The sequence below is a fragment of the Heptranchias perlo genome, chromosome 5 (genome assembly GCF_035084215.1).
Source record: "Heptranchias perlo isolate sHepPer1 chromosome 5, sHepPer1.hap1, whole genome shotgun sequence".
Taxonomy (NCBI): Eukaryota; Metazoa; Chordata; class Chondrichthyes; order Hexanchiformes; family Hexanchidae; genus Heptranchias; species Heptranchias perlo.
Genome location: NC_090329.1, coordinates 11,476,356 through 11,490,173, shown reverse-complemented (window position 1 = coordinate 11,490,173; position 13,818 = coordinate 11,476,356). Strand labels below are relative to the sequence as shown.

Here is a 13,818-nt window from a genome sequence, read left to right as displayed (position 1 = left end):
CAGTTTAACACCACATGGAATGTAAATTCCATGCAGTGTCAAAGTTGGCTTACAAAGTACTCATGGGTTCACTTTATAAACCAACCAGACCGTAATTTAAATGTTTATCGAGCAGGGATTTCCCCCTATCTGCTTTCTAAACATTTATAATTTCTAACTTTTGGGTGACAGCTCTGCATATGCACGTATTTAAGTATGTGCAGAGCTCTCTTTTAAACAAGGCAGTTAAAAGTTCCAGCCAGACAGGAGCCAAGAAACAAACAGGGATTTCTGCCTGGCCGGACGAATCTCACACTAGTCACTGTAGAGTTAATGCTGCAAAAACTACCTAGTTTCAGAACATTATATTTTACAGTAATAGCATTCGTTGAATTCATAGTTTTTCTGCCTTCAAATAAAAAGAAACGCAAGGGTACCTCTCCTGTTTGTGAAAGTGTTAGATAGGGGTAGCTATAAAATTCAGATTTCAACCCTGGAAAATCTCAGGAGTCTTTAAACTTCTGCTTTTGCCCATTATCTGTTGACAACACAGCAGCATTGTTATAAGTTCTGTATCCTCATTTAGAATCTGTTCAACCTGGTGTTTCACCAGATTCGAATTTGCATTGCGGCATGGTTTATATATTTGTCCTTTGTCTTGCATACAATAAAGCTGTCTGTGTATACCACACCACACTTTTATTCTAATATCTCATCAAACAAAATTATGGTAATGTCAAAATCGAAAATAATCATTTGTTAAAATTGCATAAAATCCACTGCAGCTGTAAATCTTGACACTCAATTTCCTAATGTCTTCATTTGTAACAGTGCTGTACTGTAGGCATCTTATCAACTAAATTGATCACACATAATAAGTAACTTGCTGTCAAGTAACTTGACTACACAACTATTCATGATTAATTTTTTATGCATAATAAACGGGTATTAATCTAAATCCTCTAACGCCAGTACAACATTAAATTTTCAGATACTCTACACATCTATTTAGGTTCTTAAAGGGAAACACCTTAGCTCAAGATTAAGTATAAACATAAGTATAAACAATGATTCAGTGCAGGTACACATATCTGCGCTGCTATATTCCATTTTGATTAAGTACTCAAACAATTTTGTTTGGTGACATTAGAATAAGAGAATCGCTGAGGTAATTTTTAAAGAATCGCACGTCTACGGTTCCATGGGGACCTCCAGATGGACTCTATTTTAAGAGTAGAAATGCTGAAATAATACTATGAGAATTCTTCTGTCCCACATGTATGTTCATCACTGGCATTTCTGAACATTTATGATCCAATTCTCAAGCATTTATTTCCCTCTACCTCCCACCAATCCCGAATGAAATCTTTACTGTTAGACCGGAAGAGCAGCAAGAAAACCTGTTCAACGATGATGGGAGCCTCCCATCAAGTTGATGGATGAGTCTCCTTTGTGGTGGGTGCGCTGATGAGAGAAGTGCCCAAACCTGAATGCATATATAAGGCTCTACATATCACATTGGAAGCCAGATGAGTTGACTTGCCTGCCAGGCGCTTGGCAATCAGATCTTGACAGCATCAAATTCATTCAAACTGACCTGGCAGACGTGACGCCATTGTGGTCTGTCAACGGCTGTGCCTTCCCAGGTGTTGGGGTTAATATTGCAAAATTTTAATGCTAACTCTGGGGATTCTGCAATCAAGTATGCAAATGATGAATCCAGACCTACATGCCTGGATTTTTTTGATGGTGGCCTCAATTCCAGTTATATTGCAGCACTTAAGGACATCAGTGTTGGACACCTTGTCAGGTCAGTGAAATGTTGGAGACAGCGAGTCGCTTGATGTGATTGCAGTAGCAGACCCACGACTCCAATCCATACAGTAGGGTGGTAAGGACAACAACTTGGTAAATAGTGACTTCTATTAGCAGACTAACCCCTCGTTCCTGCCAGATCTCCAGTCAAGCTTGCCAAGGGCAGAGCTGGCCCTGCCAATCGGTGAGTTCGATTGTGGTGTTCTCTTGCAGAACGCCATAATTGACATTGTCCTCGATTATGGCATCCTGCGAAAGAACGCCTTCCAAGTAGCAGAATATATCCATGGCCTTAGGTGGCACGTTATTGATCGCAACCACAGGGGGTGTGACTGATGACCAGGTAAGGGCTGGACCATGACTTCAGTCTTTTTCTAGTTGATTGTAAGGCCAAAAGACTATGTCGTTTGAGCAAAGTAGTCGGATAACAGTAGGATGTCCTCGAGTGTGTGGGTGAGTAACGTGCAGTCATCAGCAAAGAACATGTCGCGAACAGTTATCTGCACTACTTCCGAGTTAGCTCGCAGCCGACAAAGGTTGAAGAGGCCACCATTGGCGGTATCGAATATAGATTCCCCTGACACAGTTCTTGAATGCCTTGAGCAGTACCGCAGCAAAAAGTATGCTGAGTAGGGTTGGGGCAAGAACACAATCTCGTTTGAATGCTGTTAGTGACTTTGTTCTATTGGTCGGGCCATCATACCAACATGTAACTGCCGAACAATGTTCACAAATCCAATGGTTTTTTGCACTGGCAGCAAACATTTCAAAGAATATATTGCTGATAAAGTGGACATGCATTCCCCTTCCCTACCTTACACTAGTGCGCCTGCCAATCAAAATGTTCCCGACCCCTTCCTGGAGCCTTAAAAATAAGAATTAAAACAATGAATCATAGAAAGGTTGCAGCATGGATGGAGGCCATTCGGCCCATCAAGTCCGCGCCGGCTCTATGCAAGAGCAATCCAGCTAGTCCCAGTCCCCCGCCCTTTCCCCGTAGCCCCGCAAACAGAGGAAAGAAAATTAATTGTATAGGACAGAGTAGATGTGCACGGTTCTTTATGCCAATCCCTACACTAAGGATGTCCTTAAATTTTCTTTAGGGCTTGACAGTTACTGGACTTGAAATAAAATGCTATAAACCTCTACAAAACAGGTTGGTTGATGTTGCATTGAATTAGAGACTAGTCTTTCAGCGCTGGAAGCTGAATTCAAATGTATCCCAGATTGATGGGATTTAAGTCTCAGGCTGCAGGCTGCAAGGTTCCTGTATGAAATGAGCTTGACAATCTCAATCAAGTCCCTGATGGGCATGGGCCTACAGCACAAAACTGTTCCTAATTTGGCACTAATTGGCAATCGCATTCAGAGAGGTCATGGGATGGTGGACTGTTCTGCCAAATAAAAAAAAAAGTTACACTGGTGCAGTTGCAGGCCCTCTTCTTAAGTTGGGGCTGTGGCATGTTACTGGAGTAGAGGGAGCTTTACTCAGCATCTAGTTGTACTGGTGCCTGAAAGGAAAAAACGTCTATTTCCCCATCACCAACATCCCTCACCTTGATCCCATTCACAGACCTCCAAAGGCCTGCAGGATCCCAAAACATCCCGAGTACAGTAACATTAACAGCCTGAGGGAGGTCCCCATCATACCTGAAGAGGATCTGTTGCTCTCAGTTCTCTCTCTGCTACAGGTGAAGCAGCAAACTCCCAGAGCTTCTCATTGCAAGTGGTTTTAAGACATGATAGTACAAAGGAGTCACCAAAATAGGTAAGCTGCTACACAGACCATATTTCTCAGCAGCTTGTTGACAGGCTTTACATTGCACCAGAACTACTTCCATTACTTCTGATCCAGGACCCTGATATTCTTCCAAAATGCAGCTCAAGCCAATTCCAACAGAGCTACTCCTATAACAGAAACCCACTGCAGACACAATACCTCCCTCTGATCCATAGCAGAGAGTCTGGGTACTGTAGAGCTGACCCAGAAAAAGACAGGAATGGCAGAGGGCATGGAAAATAACTGCAGCAACTTCTACCTGCAGCTGTTGAGGAAAGTACCAGTTCAAAAACTTGCACTAAACGCACCTCACAATTATCCACCTTCCCCTCACAGATCAGTGCCACCCACACATGGTCAAATTTTCAACCATTGTGGGTGAAAATCCTGGAGGCTACTGGAGCCACAGCAGGCTAATCAACCCCAGATCCCATCCCATGCTTTCTTGTAAACTATCCTGTAATTTGCAATAAGCCAAGAAAACAGGACCAATGGGGCATTTTATAAAGGGTATTTAAATCATCCTTGTACATCTTCAAGTAGGGCTGCGACCCCAAGATGGACCACCTTGCCTTGAAATAGCACTCCATCCACACTTTGACCAACAGGTGATAGAAATCAGCCAACTAAACCAAGTAAGTTGGAGTGACAAATCGCTCCCAATCTTAAAAGTCATAGGCTAAGCGGATCCACTGTTTGCTAATGTAGCCTTTTCTTAATTTAAAATTATTAAACGTATCTTACACAGGTGTTTAGACTGGTCTTCACAATTTTTAAAATTAATGTCCCAAGCATTTTTTTTTTACTGTATATATGCACCAGCTCTTTTTTTCTTACGCAATATACATTATACTTGAGGCGACACGAACTGAATTTCTTATTATTCAGCAAGGTGAAGGTTAATGCACTTACAAAGAGATTCATGGAAGCTAAGAGAAATGATGCACATTGTAAAACAAACCGAAGGAAAGTCAAACATAGCATGCCCATACTTAATAATTCTGCGCACACAGAGGCCAGGTCAGACACCGTAAATAACAATTATAACTCAACAATTGTATGTATTCAATGATCAGAATGAATTCAAAAGTACTGATGCTTGCAATAACTTTCTATTGAATCAGTGTTACTTTGACCCTTAAAAGTCTTTTGTTTTCAGTTGCAAGCAAGGGTCATTGCCATTAATACAACCATTTGTAGGCATTTCATTGTTGCGCAGATGGAATTGAAACCTCCAGAGACACAAGTATAAAGAGACATTACATTCAACATGTAAAGAATGTAACCTTATTTAAGGTTTAGCACAACAAACATGTACAAGCATAGCAGACAATAACAAAGTCATGAAATAAAAGTCAATCTTGCAGCTTTATCATCTTGTATAATAACATCCATATTGTTTACATAGGCAGCTTTGTCAAAAGTACTACCAAAGCTAACTTGGAGAACTTACTTTTTTCCTGTCATCTATTTGTATTTCTGCACGTAGTAAAATCTGGAATTAGTTGTGTAAACTCCTGGTCTTTGAGCACTGTTTCCAAACTTGAGGAAATCTTGTGTTCTTTGCTAGTTAGAAAACAAACTACTAATGGGGTATGTTTGGCAATAAAATATGTATTGGCCTAATAGAAATCATGTGGCGAAGTTCCTCTTTAAAAAAAAATGGCTTCTTCCATTATTTATAACTTGCTATAGAAATCACAGGAATGTGTGGCTCTGAAATGTCCGATTTCTCAGAATGCAACTTGATTAATTAGTTATAAGTTATGGAGAACAACTGGCATTTTCCCATCTTTCTTTGAAGAATCTCACCCCCATTTTACCCCTAAACAAATATTTGGCATGTTAACATTTTTGCCCTTCCCACCTCTTCGAAAGACAATTACTTAACTCTTAATAAAATAAGTTCTGAATTAGAATTTTAAATACTCATTCTTTGTTAGAATTCCCTCAAACAGCTAACATTTGTTCCGCATCCTTTTCTTCCTAAAGAAAATCCCTTGCAGGTCTTCAGGCTTTCTCATTAAAGTGAGTGAGCAGACTCACCAAAATCATGCAACATGAAAGGAACTCGTTGCACTGAATCAACTAAAATTATACATGTTGCACTGTGCTGATACAGGTTTGCATAAAAACCATGTCAGCCCCCTTCCCTAGTAGTTCAGTTGATTAAGGCAATGAATGCTGAGCCGTACAAACGAGGAATATCTTTGGTCAGTGCTGAGTTAACTGCTAGGACAGCAGTAGGTGCTCTACAACTGGCTTCAGCACCCCAGGATTATGGAGGAGGAAAAAAATTAGCCAGGGTTCCCACTCCTGATCTGTGCGCATCAGCTCCATAGAACCATAGAAAAGATAAAGCACCGAAGGGGGCCATTCGGCCCATCGTGTTCTAATCCCACCTTCCAGCACCCGGTCCGTAGCCCTGCAGCTTACAGCACTTTAGGTGCAGGTCCAGGTACTTTTTAAAAGAGTTGAGGGTCCCTGCCTCTACCACTAATTCGGGCAGTGAATTCCATACACCCACCACCCTCTGGGTAAAAAAGTTCTTCCTCATGTGCCCTCTAATCCTTCCACCAATCAGCTTAAATCTATGTCCTCTAGTTCTTGAACTCTCCGCTAGGGGAAACAGGTACTTCCTGTCTACACTATGTAGGCCCCTCATAATTTTGTATACCTCAATCAAGTCTCTCCTCAGCCTCCTCTGCTCCAAGGAAAACAACCCCAGTCTATCCAATCTCTCCTCGTAGCTGCAATTTCCAAGCCCTGGCAACATTCTTGTAAATCTTCTCTGCACTCTCTCCAGAGCAATTACATCCTCCTGTAATATGGTGACCAGAACTGCGCACAATACTCCAGCAGTGGCCTTACCAGCGTTTTATAGAGTTCTATCATTACATCCCTGCTTTTGTATTCTATATCTCGGCTAATAACGGAGAGCATTCTGTATGCCTTCTTCATAACCTTATCTACCTGTACTGCCCCTTCAGGGACCTGTGCACATGCACTCCAAAGTCTCTTACTTCCTCTACCCCTCTTAATATATTCCGTTTACTGTGTATTCCCTTTTACTGTTTGCCCTCCCTCAGTGCATTACCTCACACTTCTCCGGGATGAACTCCATTTGCCACTTTTCCGCCCACTCCACCAACCCATTGATATCTTCTTGGAGTCCACGGCTATCCTCTTCACTATCAACTACACGGCCAATTTTTGTGTCGTCTGCAAATTTGCCAATCATGCCCCCTACATTCAAGTCCAACTCATTAATATATACCACAAATAGCAAGGGACCCAACACTGAGCCCTGTGGCACACCACTGGAAACGGATTTCCATTCGCAAAGACATCCATCGACTTTTACTCTTTGTTTCCTGTTACTGAGCTAATTTTGGATCCAATTGGCCACATTTCCCTGTATCCCATGGGCTTTTACCTTTCTCACCAGTCTGCCACGTGGGACCTTGTCAAATGCCTTACTAAAATCCATGTAGACAACATTCACTGCACTATCCTCATCAATCCTCCTTGTCACTTCCTCAAAGATTTCAATCAGATTTGTACAGCATGATCTTCCCTGCTGGAAGTGCCTGTATGGACAATGAAGATGGACAGAATCAAGTCAGCATCAGTTGAATAGCATGCTAACACTCATTGTCAAGGCTCTCACATTAATAATGGGGACTTGGGTAAGGTATGTGGAACCATGCCCCAGCAAAGAAACAACATCTATAGAAGAGGGGACAAAAGTCAAGCTAGGTCTTCACATGCTACAAGTCTACCCTGCTGAAAACAATCAGCAGAAAATCCCATTACTAGCTCAATGTTATCTAACGAGTGCACGCTTACTGAAAAGCTACTTCCTGCTTAACAGTTTTGACATAAACTAATAGCTCCTCACTGCTCTTATCTTCATGCCTAATGCTTAGGCACTGGTCTCTGAAATTTATCAATTAACCAGAGGGGGAGGGGGAAAAAAAATCAAAATCATCCCTCTCAGAATGTTTTCACAAGGATAACTGCCAGAACTATTTGCTGATTTGTTAAAACAATATTTTAAATATAATTACTCTAAATGACTTAATATGCTATTCAACCAAAATAAATAAACCTGCATTTTCACATTTATTTTGATTTCGCTGGGTAATTTGAATACAAAGTTAGAATTTCACTAGAATATCAATAATAATGATACGAACTAAATTTTTCACAGTCAATGTAGACTGAGCAGATATAAAGTTTGAGAGTTCATTTCATATAAACTTGTTGTATAAACAAGTTCCACCGCCAATTACTTTTACGACAGTTTACATGGAAATGAAGTCCTCATACTGATCTCTAACCTTTCAAGAACACTCCCATATTACATTACTGAGGATAATTCTAAGTGGGCATTGTTCAAGGGAGAGAGATTGTGTTCTGGTCTGTGCAGGTACAACATCTTATTGCTTCAAAAGTGACACCAAACCACCCAATGAAACTATCCTTGAGATAAACACATATGCTTGCGCCTTTTTGACTTTTCCTAATGGCCTATCAAATCCAACTAGCAGTGCTGTCAAAGGACTTCCAAATTTCAAAGCTTAGCCATCAATTTCAATGTGAGGTCCTGTTGATTCGAAAGGCGCATTCACAATTGTTATGAAAGACAAATCTACACGTAAATCACATTAAAAATAATATTTGACCAAGCTATTCATATAACTTGCACTGTTCTGAGTAAACGCAGCTTGCGAACTGTCATTTTTTTTTTGAAACCTGAAGAAACTAATATTCTTTTTTCCTGTAATGCCTCCCAGGAAAATTGGCTGAGCTGGCTCAATTATTTTCAGTGTTCAAGACGTCTGAGTGGAAGGCACTAAACATTATGCCAATTCACTAGAAAAGATCAAAGTCTGACCACAAAACCTAAAGACCAGTACTCCTACAGCTAAAACACCTAAGCAGGATTCTCCAAAGGAAGTTTGCTTGGCACCACTCGATTTCTCTGTTTTCTCAAGCATGATACAGTTCTCTTTGCTGATGTTATTATCTGTAGATAATTCCCTAGCTGAAAAATAAACAAATACGCACAGAAATAGACAATGGATAGACAAGTGATATGTTACCATAGAGGTTGAGGCAACCAAATCAATAACTGTGTTGAGATGGTAAGGCCATGATGTTCCCCGCTCAGCTGTACTCCACCAAGATTTTTAATCTTTTCAGTTATAAGCATTCAACTTCAATGAGATTGGTATTCACACCTGATCTACACTGGGGCAGAGAAGTGCAATTATGGCTGAAAAAACTGATTGAAGAATGGGAATCCTCAAAGAACCTTTGTCTCAATCATAGTCGTCATCAACATCAATGCTGTACAAAGCTCAGGTCTGCCCAGTGATGCAATACTTTAGCCCTGTTTGGAAGGCTACAAAAAAAATCTCTTGTTCCTGAACTCCAGACTAGTGGACTTAATAAGGATGGTATACTCCATGCTAGAGTCCATTCTTTCTAATATCAAATGTGGCTGGACTGTCAGTTTCTTTCAGGAATAATGACTGAAAAAGTAAAAGTTGTTGGTAGTTAAGCAGGCATTGATTTTTATTCAAGAACTGCTGCAACTGGACCGTGATAACCTATCTAGAAAATCATTCACGAAACATACTACTTTTTCTGCCTGTAGTACACCGTCCCAGAGACACTGTCTGGAACTCTGTGGAAGATTTTTTTTATGTGGAAGTTTAAATACAGAGTTAATCATCACTTGCTAAACTGGGATTGATGGAACACGTTCAGGTTATGAGAAATCTGTGACTTGTCCTTTGATCCTGCAGTACAATTTATCAAAGTCTTGCTCCCAAGAACTGTGGTCAATGTCATTGTTGAGTTACAATCATCTCTGGCCTACTCTGTTATACCAAATAATTCACAAAAATAATACTGGTTATATGTCAAATAACCAAACTTAAGCAGACATATTCAGTAATTGAAAAATAGTGTCTTATTAACGATTACCAGGGGCAGTAATTTATACAAACATACGAATTGAGAGTAGGCCATTCGGCCCCTCGAGCCTGCTCTGCCATTTGATAAGATCATGGCTGATCTGATTGTGACCTCAACCCTACTTTCCCGTCTACCTACTATAACCTTTGACTCCCTTGTTAATCAGGAATCTAACTAACTCAGCCTTAAAAATATTCAATAACCCTGCCTCCACCACTCTCTGGGGAAGGGAGTTCCACAGACTCACGACCCTCAGAGAAAAAATTTCTCCTCATCTCCGTCTTAAATGGGAGACCCCTTATTTTTGAACTGTGGCCCCTAGTTCTAGTCTGTCCCACAAGGGGAAACATCCTCTCAGCATCTTCCCTTTAAGTTCCTTTAGGATCTTATACGTTTCAATAAGATCACCTCTCATTCTTCTAAACTCCAGTGTATACAGGCCCAACTTGTCCAACCTTTCCTCATAAGATAGCCCCCTCATCCCAGGAATCAGTCGACTGAACCTTGTCTGAACCGCCTCCAAAGCAGTTATGTCCTTTCTTAAATAAGGAGATCAAAACTGCATACAGTATTCTAGATGTGGTCTCACCAATGCCCGGTACAACTGCAGCAAAACATCTCTACTTTTATATTCCATTCCCCTTGCAATAAATGACAACATTCCATATGCCTTCCTAATCACTTGCTGTACCTGCATACTAACTTTTTGTGATTCATTTACTAGGACACCCAGATCCCTCTGTACCTCAGAGTTCTGCAATCTCTCTCCATTTAAATAATATACTGCTTTTCTATTCTTCTTGCCAAAGTGGACAAGTGCACATTTTCCCACATTACACTCCATCTGCCAATTTTTTGCCCACTCACTTAATCTATCTATATCCTTTTGCAGACTCCTTGGGCTCGAATTTAGCAGGCCTGCGGGTTCCCAGCGGGTGGTCCTCCGGGAGCGTCGAAAACGCGAACGGCGAAATTAGTGGGTTGCCCACGCGATCGTAGCAGGCAATCCACTAATAGGATCCAATTACCTGCTCCTCCGGGGTCCACGGCGCTGGCCTGCGCGTCGGTCGGGCTGCGCATGCGCAGTACGATCTGTCAGCTGGAGGCTCTCTAGTTAAAGGGGCAGTCCTCCACTGACAGATGCTGCAACCAATGGGACAAATTGCAGCATGGAGCAGCCCAGGGGGAAGGCTGCTCCCAGTTTAATGATGCCTCACCCCAGGTATCATCAGATGGGGTGAGGAGGAGGGGGAGGACACAGATCTTCCCCCCGGCGGGCGGAAGGAAGCGGCCTGCCTCTGCCACCAAGAAGGCCTGGCTCGAGGTGGCAGAGGGGGTCACCTGCGCCACCAACATATGGCCCACCTGCATACAGTGCAGGAGGCGCTGCAATGACCGCAGTAGGTCAGCCGCAGTGAGAACACGAAGTCTTTCCCCTACACTCCGTCTGCCACAACACTGCCCCCACCCCAAATCTCCTTCGGCACCGCCAACACTATTCTGTCACATCACCCTTCATGCCCACTCACACCCCATCCTCATCTTACCTCCACCTACTCACCTCGCCAGTACTCATCCTGCCACTAACACGCGACCCAATCCTCATACAATCTCATGGCTCCATCCCATACTCACCCTCTCGTGCATCTCCCTCACGGCCAGCCTCACTCAACCTGCCACCACCTGTGCTGCAGCCACAGGGCATGCATCACATATGTGCAGTAGGCAGGGTAAGGCAAACGTCTCGTCAGCATGAAGGGGGTGCACAAGGGTGTCTGAGGGTTTGTCATGGGTGTTACCCATATTGAATTTCAGAGCCACAAACAGCACACATTATATTGACACCACCACTGCCATGTCTCCGCGAATCCTGTCCATTGTGTCCAATAATGCCCGCTCCTGGGTATCACTATGAGGACCCACCACTGATGCCACCCATCGTGTTACTGCAGAGTAGGTGCAGGTGTATTTGCAGGGCTCGTCCGCGCAGACGACTGAGAGACATCGGCGGTGTAGCCGGCTGCACCCTGGAAGGATGCGGAGGAGAAGGTGTGGAGGACAGTGGTGACTTTGCCAGCGACAGGTAAGCAGTTGGTGCTGGGGCCAGCCAGGAGCAGCTCGGCATGAAAGAGGCTGCAGATCTCCACGACTACATGTCGAGCGAATCTGCGCCTCCCTGTGCACTGCTGCTCGGAGAGGTCCGGGGAGCTGCGCCTCGGTCTGTGGACCCTGTGGCGAGGGTAGTGCCCTCTGCGACGCGTCTCTCTCTGCGGTAGCCCTCCCTCCTGCTGTGCAGGTGGGCGTGCAACCACACCGTGTTGGGGGGATCCACGTCTCTGCGGCGGACGGCGTGGACTGCGAGGCTGCTGGTGCTGGTCATGCTCTTCATCCTCCGAGGGTGTCCACACACCACCCAACTGGCAGGTGTTGGTCTGAGGGGTTGTGCAGGGTAGGTGTGTGGGTCCTCGGACTGGGGCTGCGGTTTCGTGTCGGTCTGTCCTCTGGCTTGGCCGGGGGGTGGTGGGGGGCAGGGGTTGCCCTATGTGACGCGGTGGCCTCCTGCGTGGGTGAGGGCTCTCCCCCGTGGAGCGCACCTTGGCACCTGCCACAGGCTGCTGGCTGCAACACGCCTGGTTTGAAGGGTCCTGTTTCCCCCAGTGTGGGAAACTGACTGCCTTGAACCTAAAATCCCACACTTCCTCTTTTGACGGCTGCTTCAGCTCATTAACTGACCACAACGAGCAAGTTAAGTGCTCTCAAGTGGAACCCCGCTGGCTTTAATTGCCTGCGGGATTCCCACCAGCGGGGCTTTCGCGCGCAGCCCCGCACGTCAGCGCGGTACCCGGAAGTGGCCGGGATTTCGTCCGAATCCGGTCACGTGATCGGAGATCGGGATTTTCGGGGCCCCCCCCGCTGGAAACCCGCAGGTAACCCGACCCTAAAATCGAGCCCCTTATGTCCTCTTCACAACTTACTTTCCTACCTACCTTTGTCTCATCAGAAAATTTAGCAAACATGCATTCGGTCCCTTCATCCAAGTCATTGATATAGATTGTAAATAGTTGAGGCCCAAGCACTGATCCCTGTGGCACTCCACTCGTTACATCTTGCCAACCTGAAAATGACCCATTTATGCCTACTCTCTGTTTCCTGTTAGCTAACCAATCCTTTATCCATGCTAATATGTTACCCCTTGCACCATGAGCTCTTATTTTGTGTAGTAGCCTTTGATGATGTGAAATTTATAATTTGTGATTTTGGGCATTGGCGTACGTCCATTATTGAGACAGAAAATCCTGGAAGAATAAAGTTCCTGTTTTGATGAAAATCAGTGTTAGAGACTGTGATCAATCTGACAAGTGGCAAATGCACTATGGAAATTTCCAACAGTTTAAAAAGCGATCGACATCACCTACACCCTTATTTCTCATTCAAATAAGTAAAACATAATGGCTTGTACACTCAAGTAATTTTGCTTTACCAATGCTACCAGTATGCCAATGATATTTTTGAGTTTTCTGGTTTTCTTACCTAGAGATTAAACCTCATGTAAACAATGTTTCAGACAAAATAGAAATACTTACCAGGCATAGATGGAGCTGTTGTCCGCTGCCCACTGCTTTTTACAGTTCCTTCGTATGCAACAGTAATATCATACACTGCATCTAGGTGGCCTCTCATTGTGTTAATGGCTACTCGTGTTGCCCTCACACGTGGTGACATTGCATGTCTTAGTTCTGGCAGTCCTGAAAGATAGCAAGAAATATTTACAACTTAGAAGGGAAATGTTAACCTAACAAATTATGTCTAAGACAATGGAGCACATTACATGAAGGTTGAAATTAAGTGATGAAGCATTCCTGAATTAAATCTGCAGCTGATGTTAATTGCATTTCCTCGTTTGTCACATCTTGTGTTAAATATCTTAACCTGCTGCATGAAAGACAACTCTATTTTTAGGATAAGGAGTTTGATATGAAATATGGTCACTTTTGGAAGTATAGAACAGTGAAGTGAGAAAGGCCAGCACAACTGACACAGAACACAAACCTATAATGGTTTGGGTGGGACTGTTTTAAGTTGGTTGCATAATAGTTTCATTTAACAGATGATATGAAAGACTTCAGATATGGTTGGCAAAACATAGGGTTTCAGTTCTTATTCATGCTCATTGTCAAAGCATAATGCATTTTGCAACATTCAATTTTATTGCTCAAGCACCCACATGTTTAACATATTCATTAATCACTTTCACC

The 13,818-nt window shown here is 43.3% G+C and overlaps 1 protein-coding gene across 3 annotated transcripts in view; it reads right to left on the bottom strand.

The window, feature by feature from the left end:
- agpat5 (1-acylglycerol-3-phosphate O-acyltransferase 5 (lysophosphatidic acid acyltransferase, epsilon)) overlaps window positions 1–13,818 on the bottom strand; it is a 103,151-nt gene that overhangs the window by 37,184 nt on the left and 52,149 nt on the right. For all 3 annotated transcript variants that reach the window (XM_067984011.1, XM_067984012.1, XM_067984010.1), the window contains exon 6: window positions 13,147–13,308. In XM_067984011.1, the coding sequence (XP_067840112.1) occupies window positions 13,147–13,308 (162 nt within the window). The remainder of the gene's footprint in view (window positions 1–13,146; window positions 13,309–13,818) is intronic.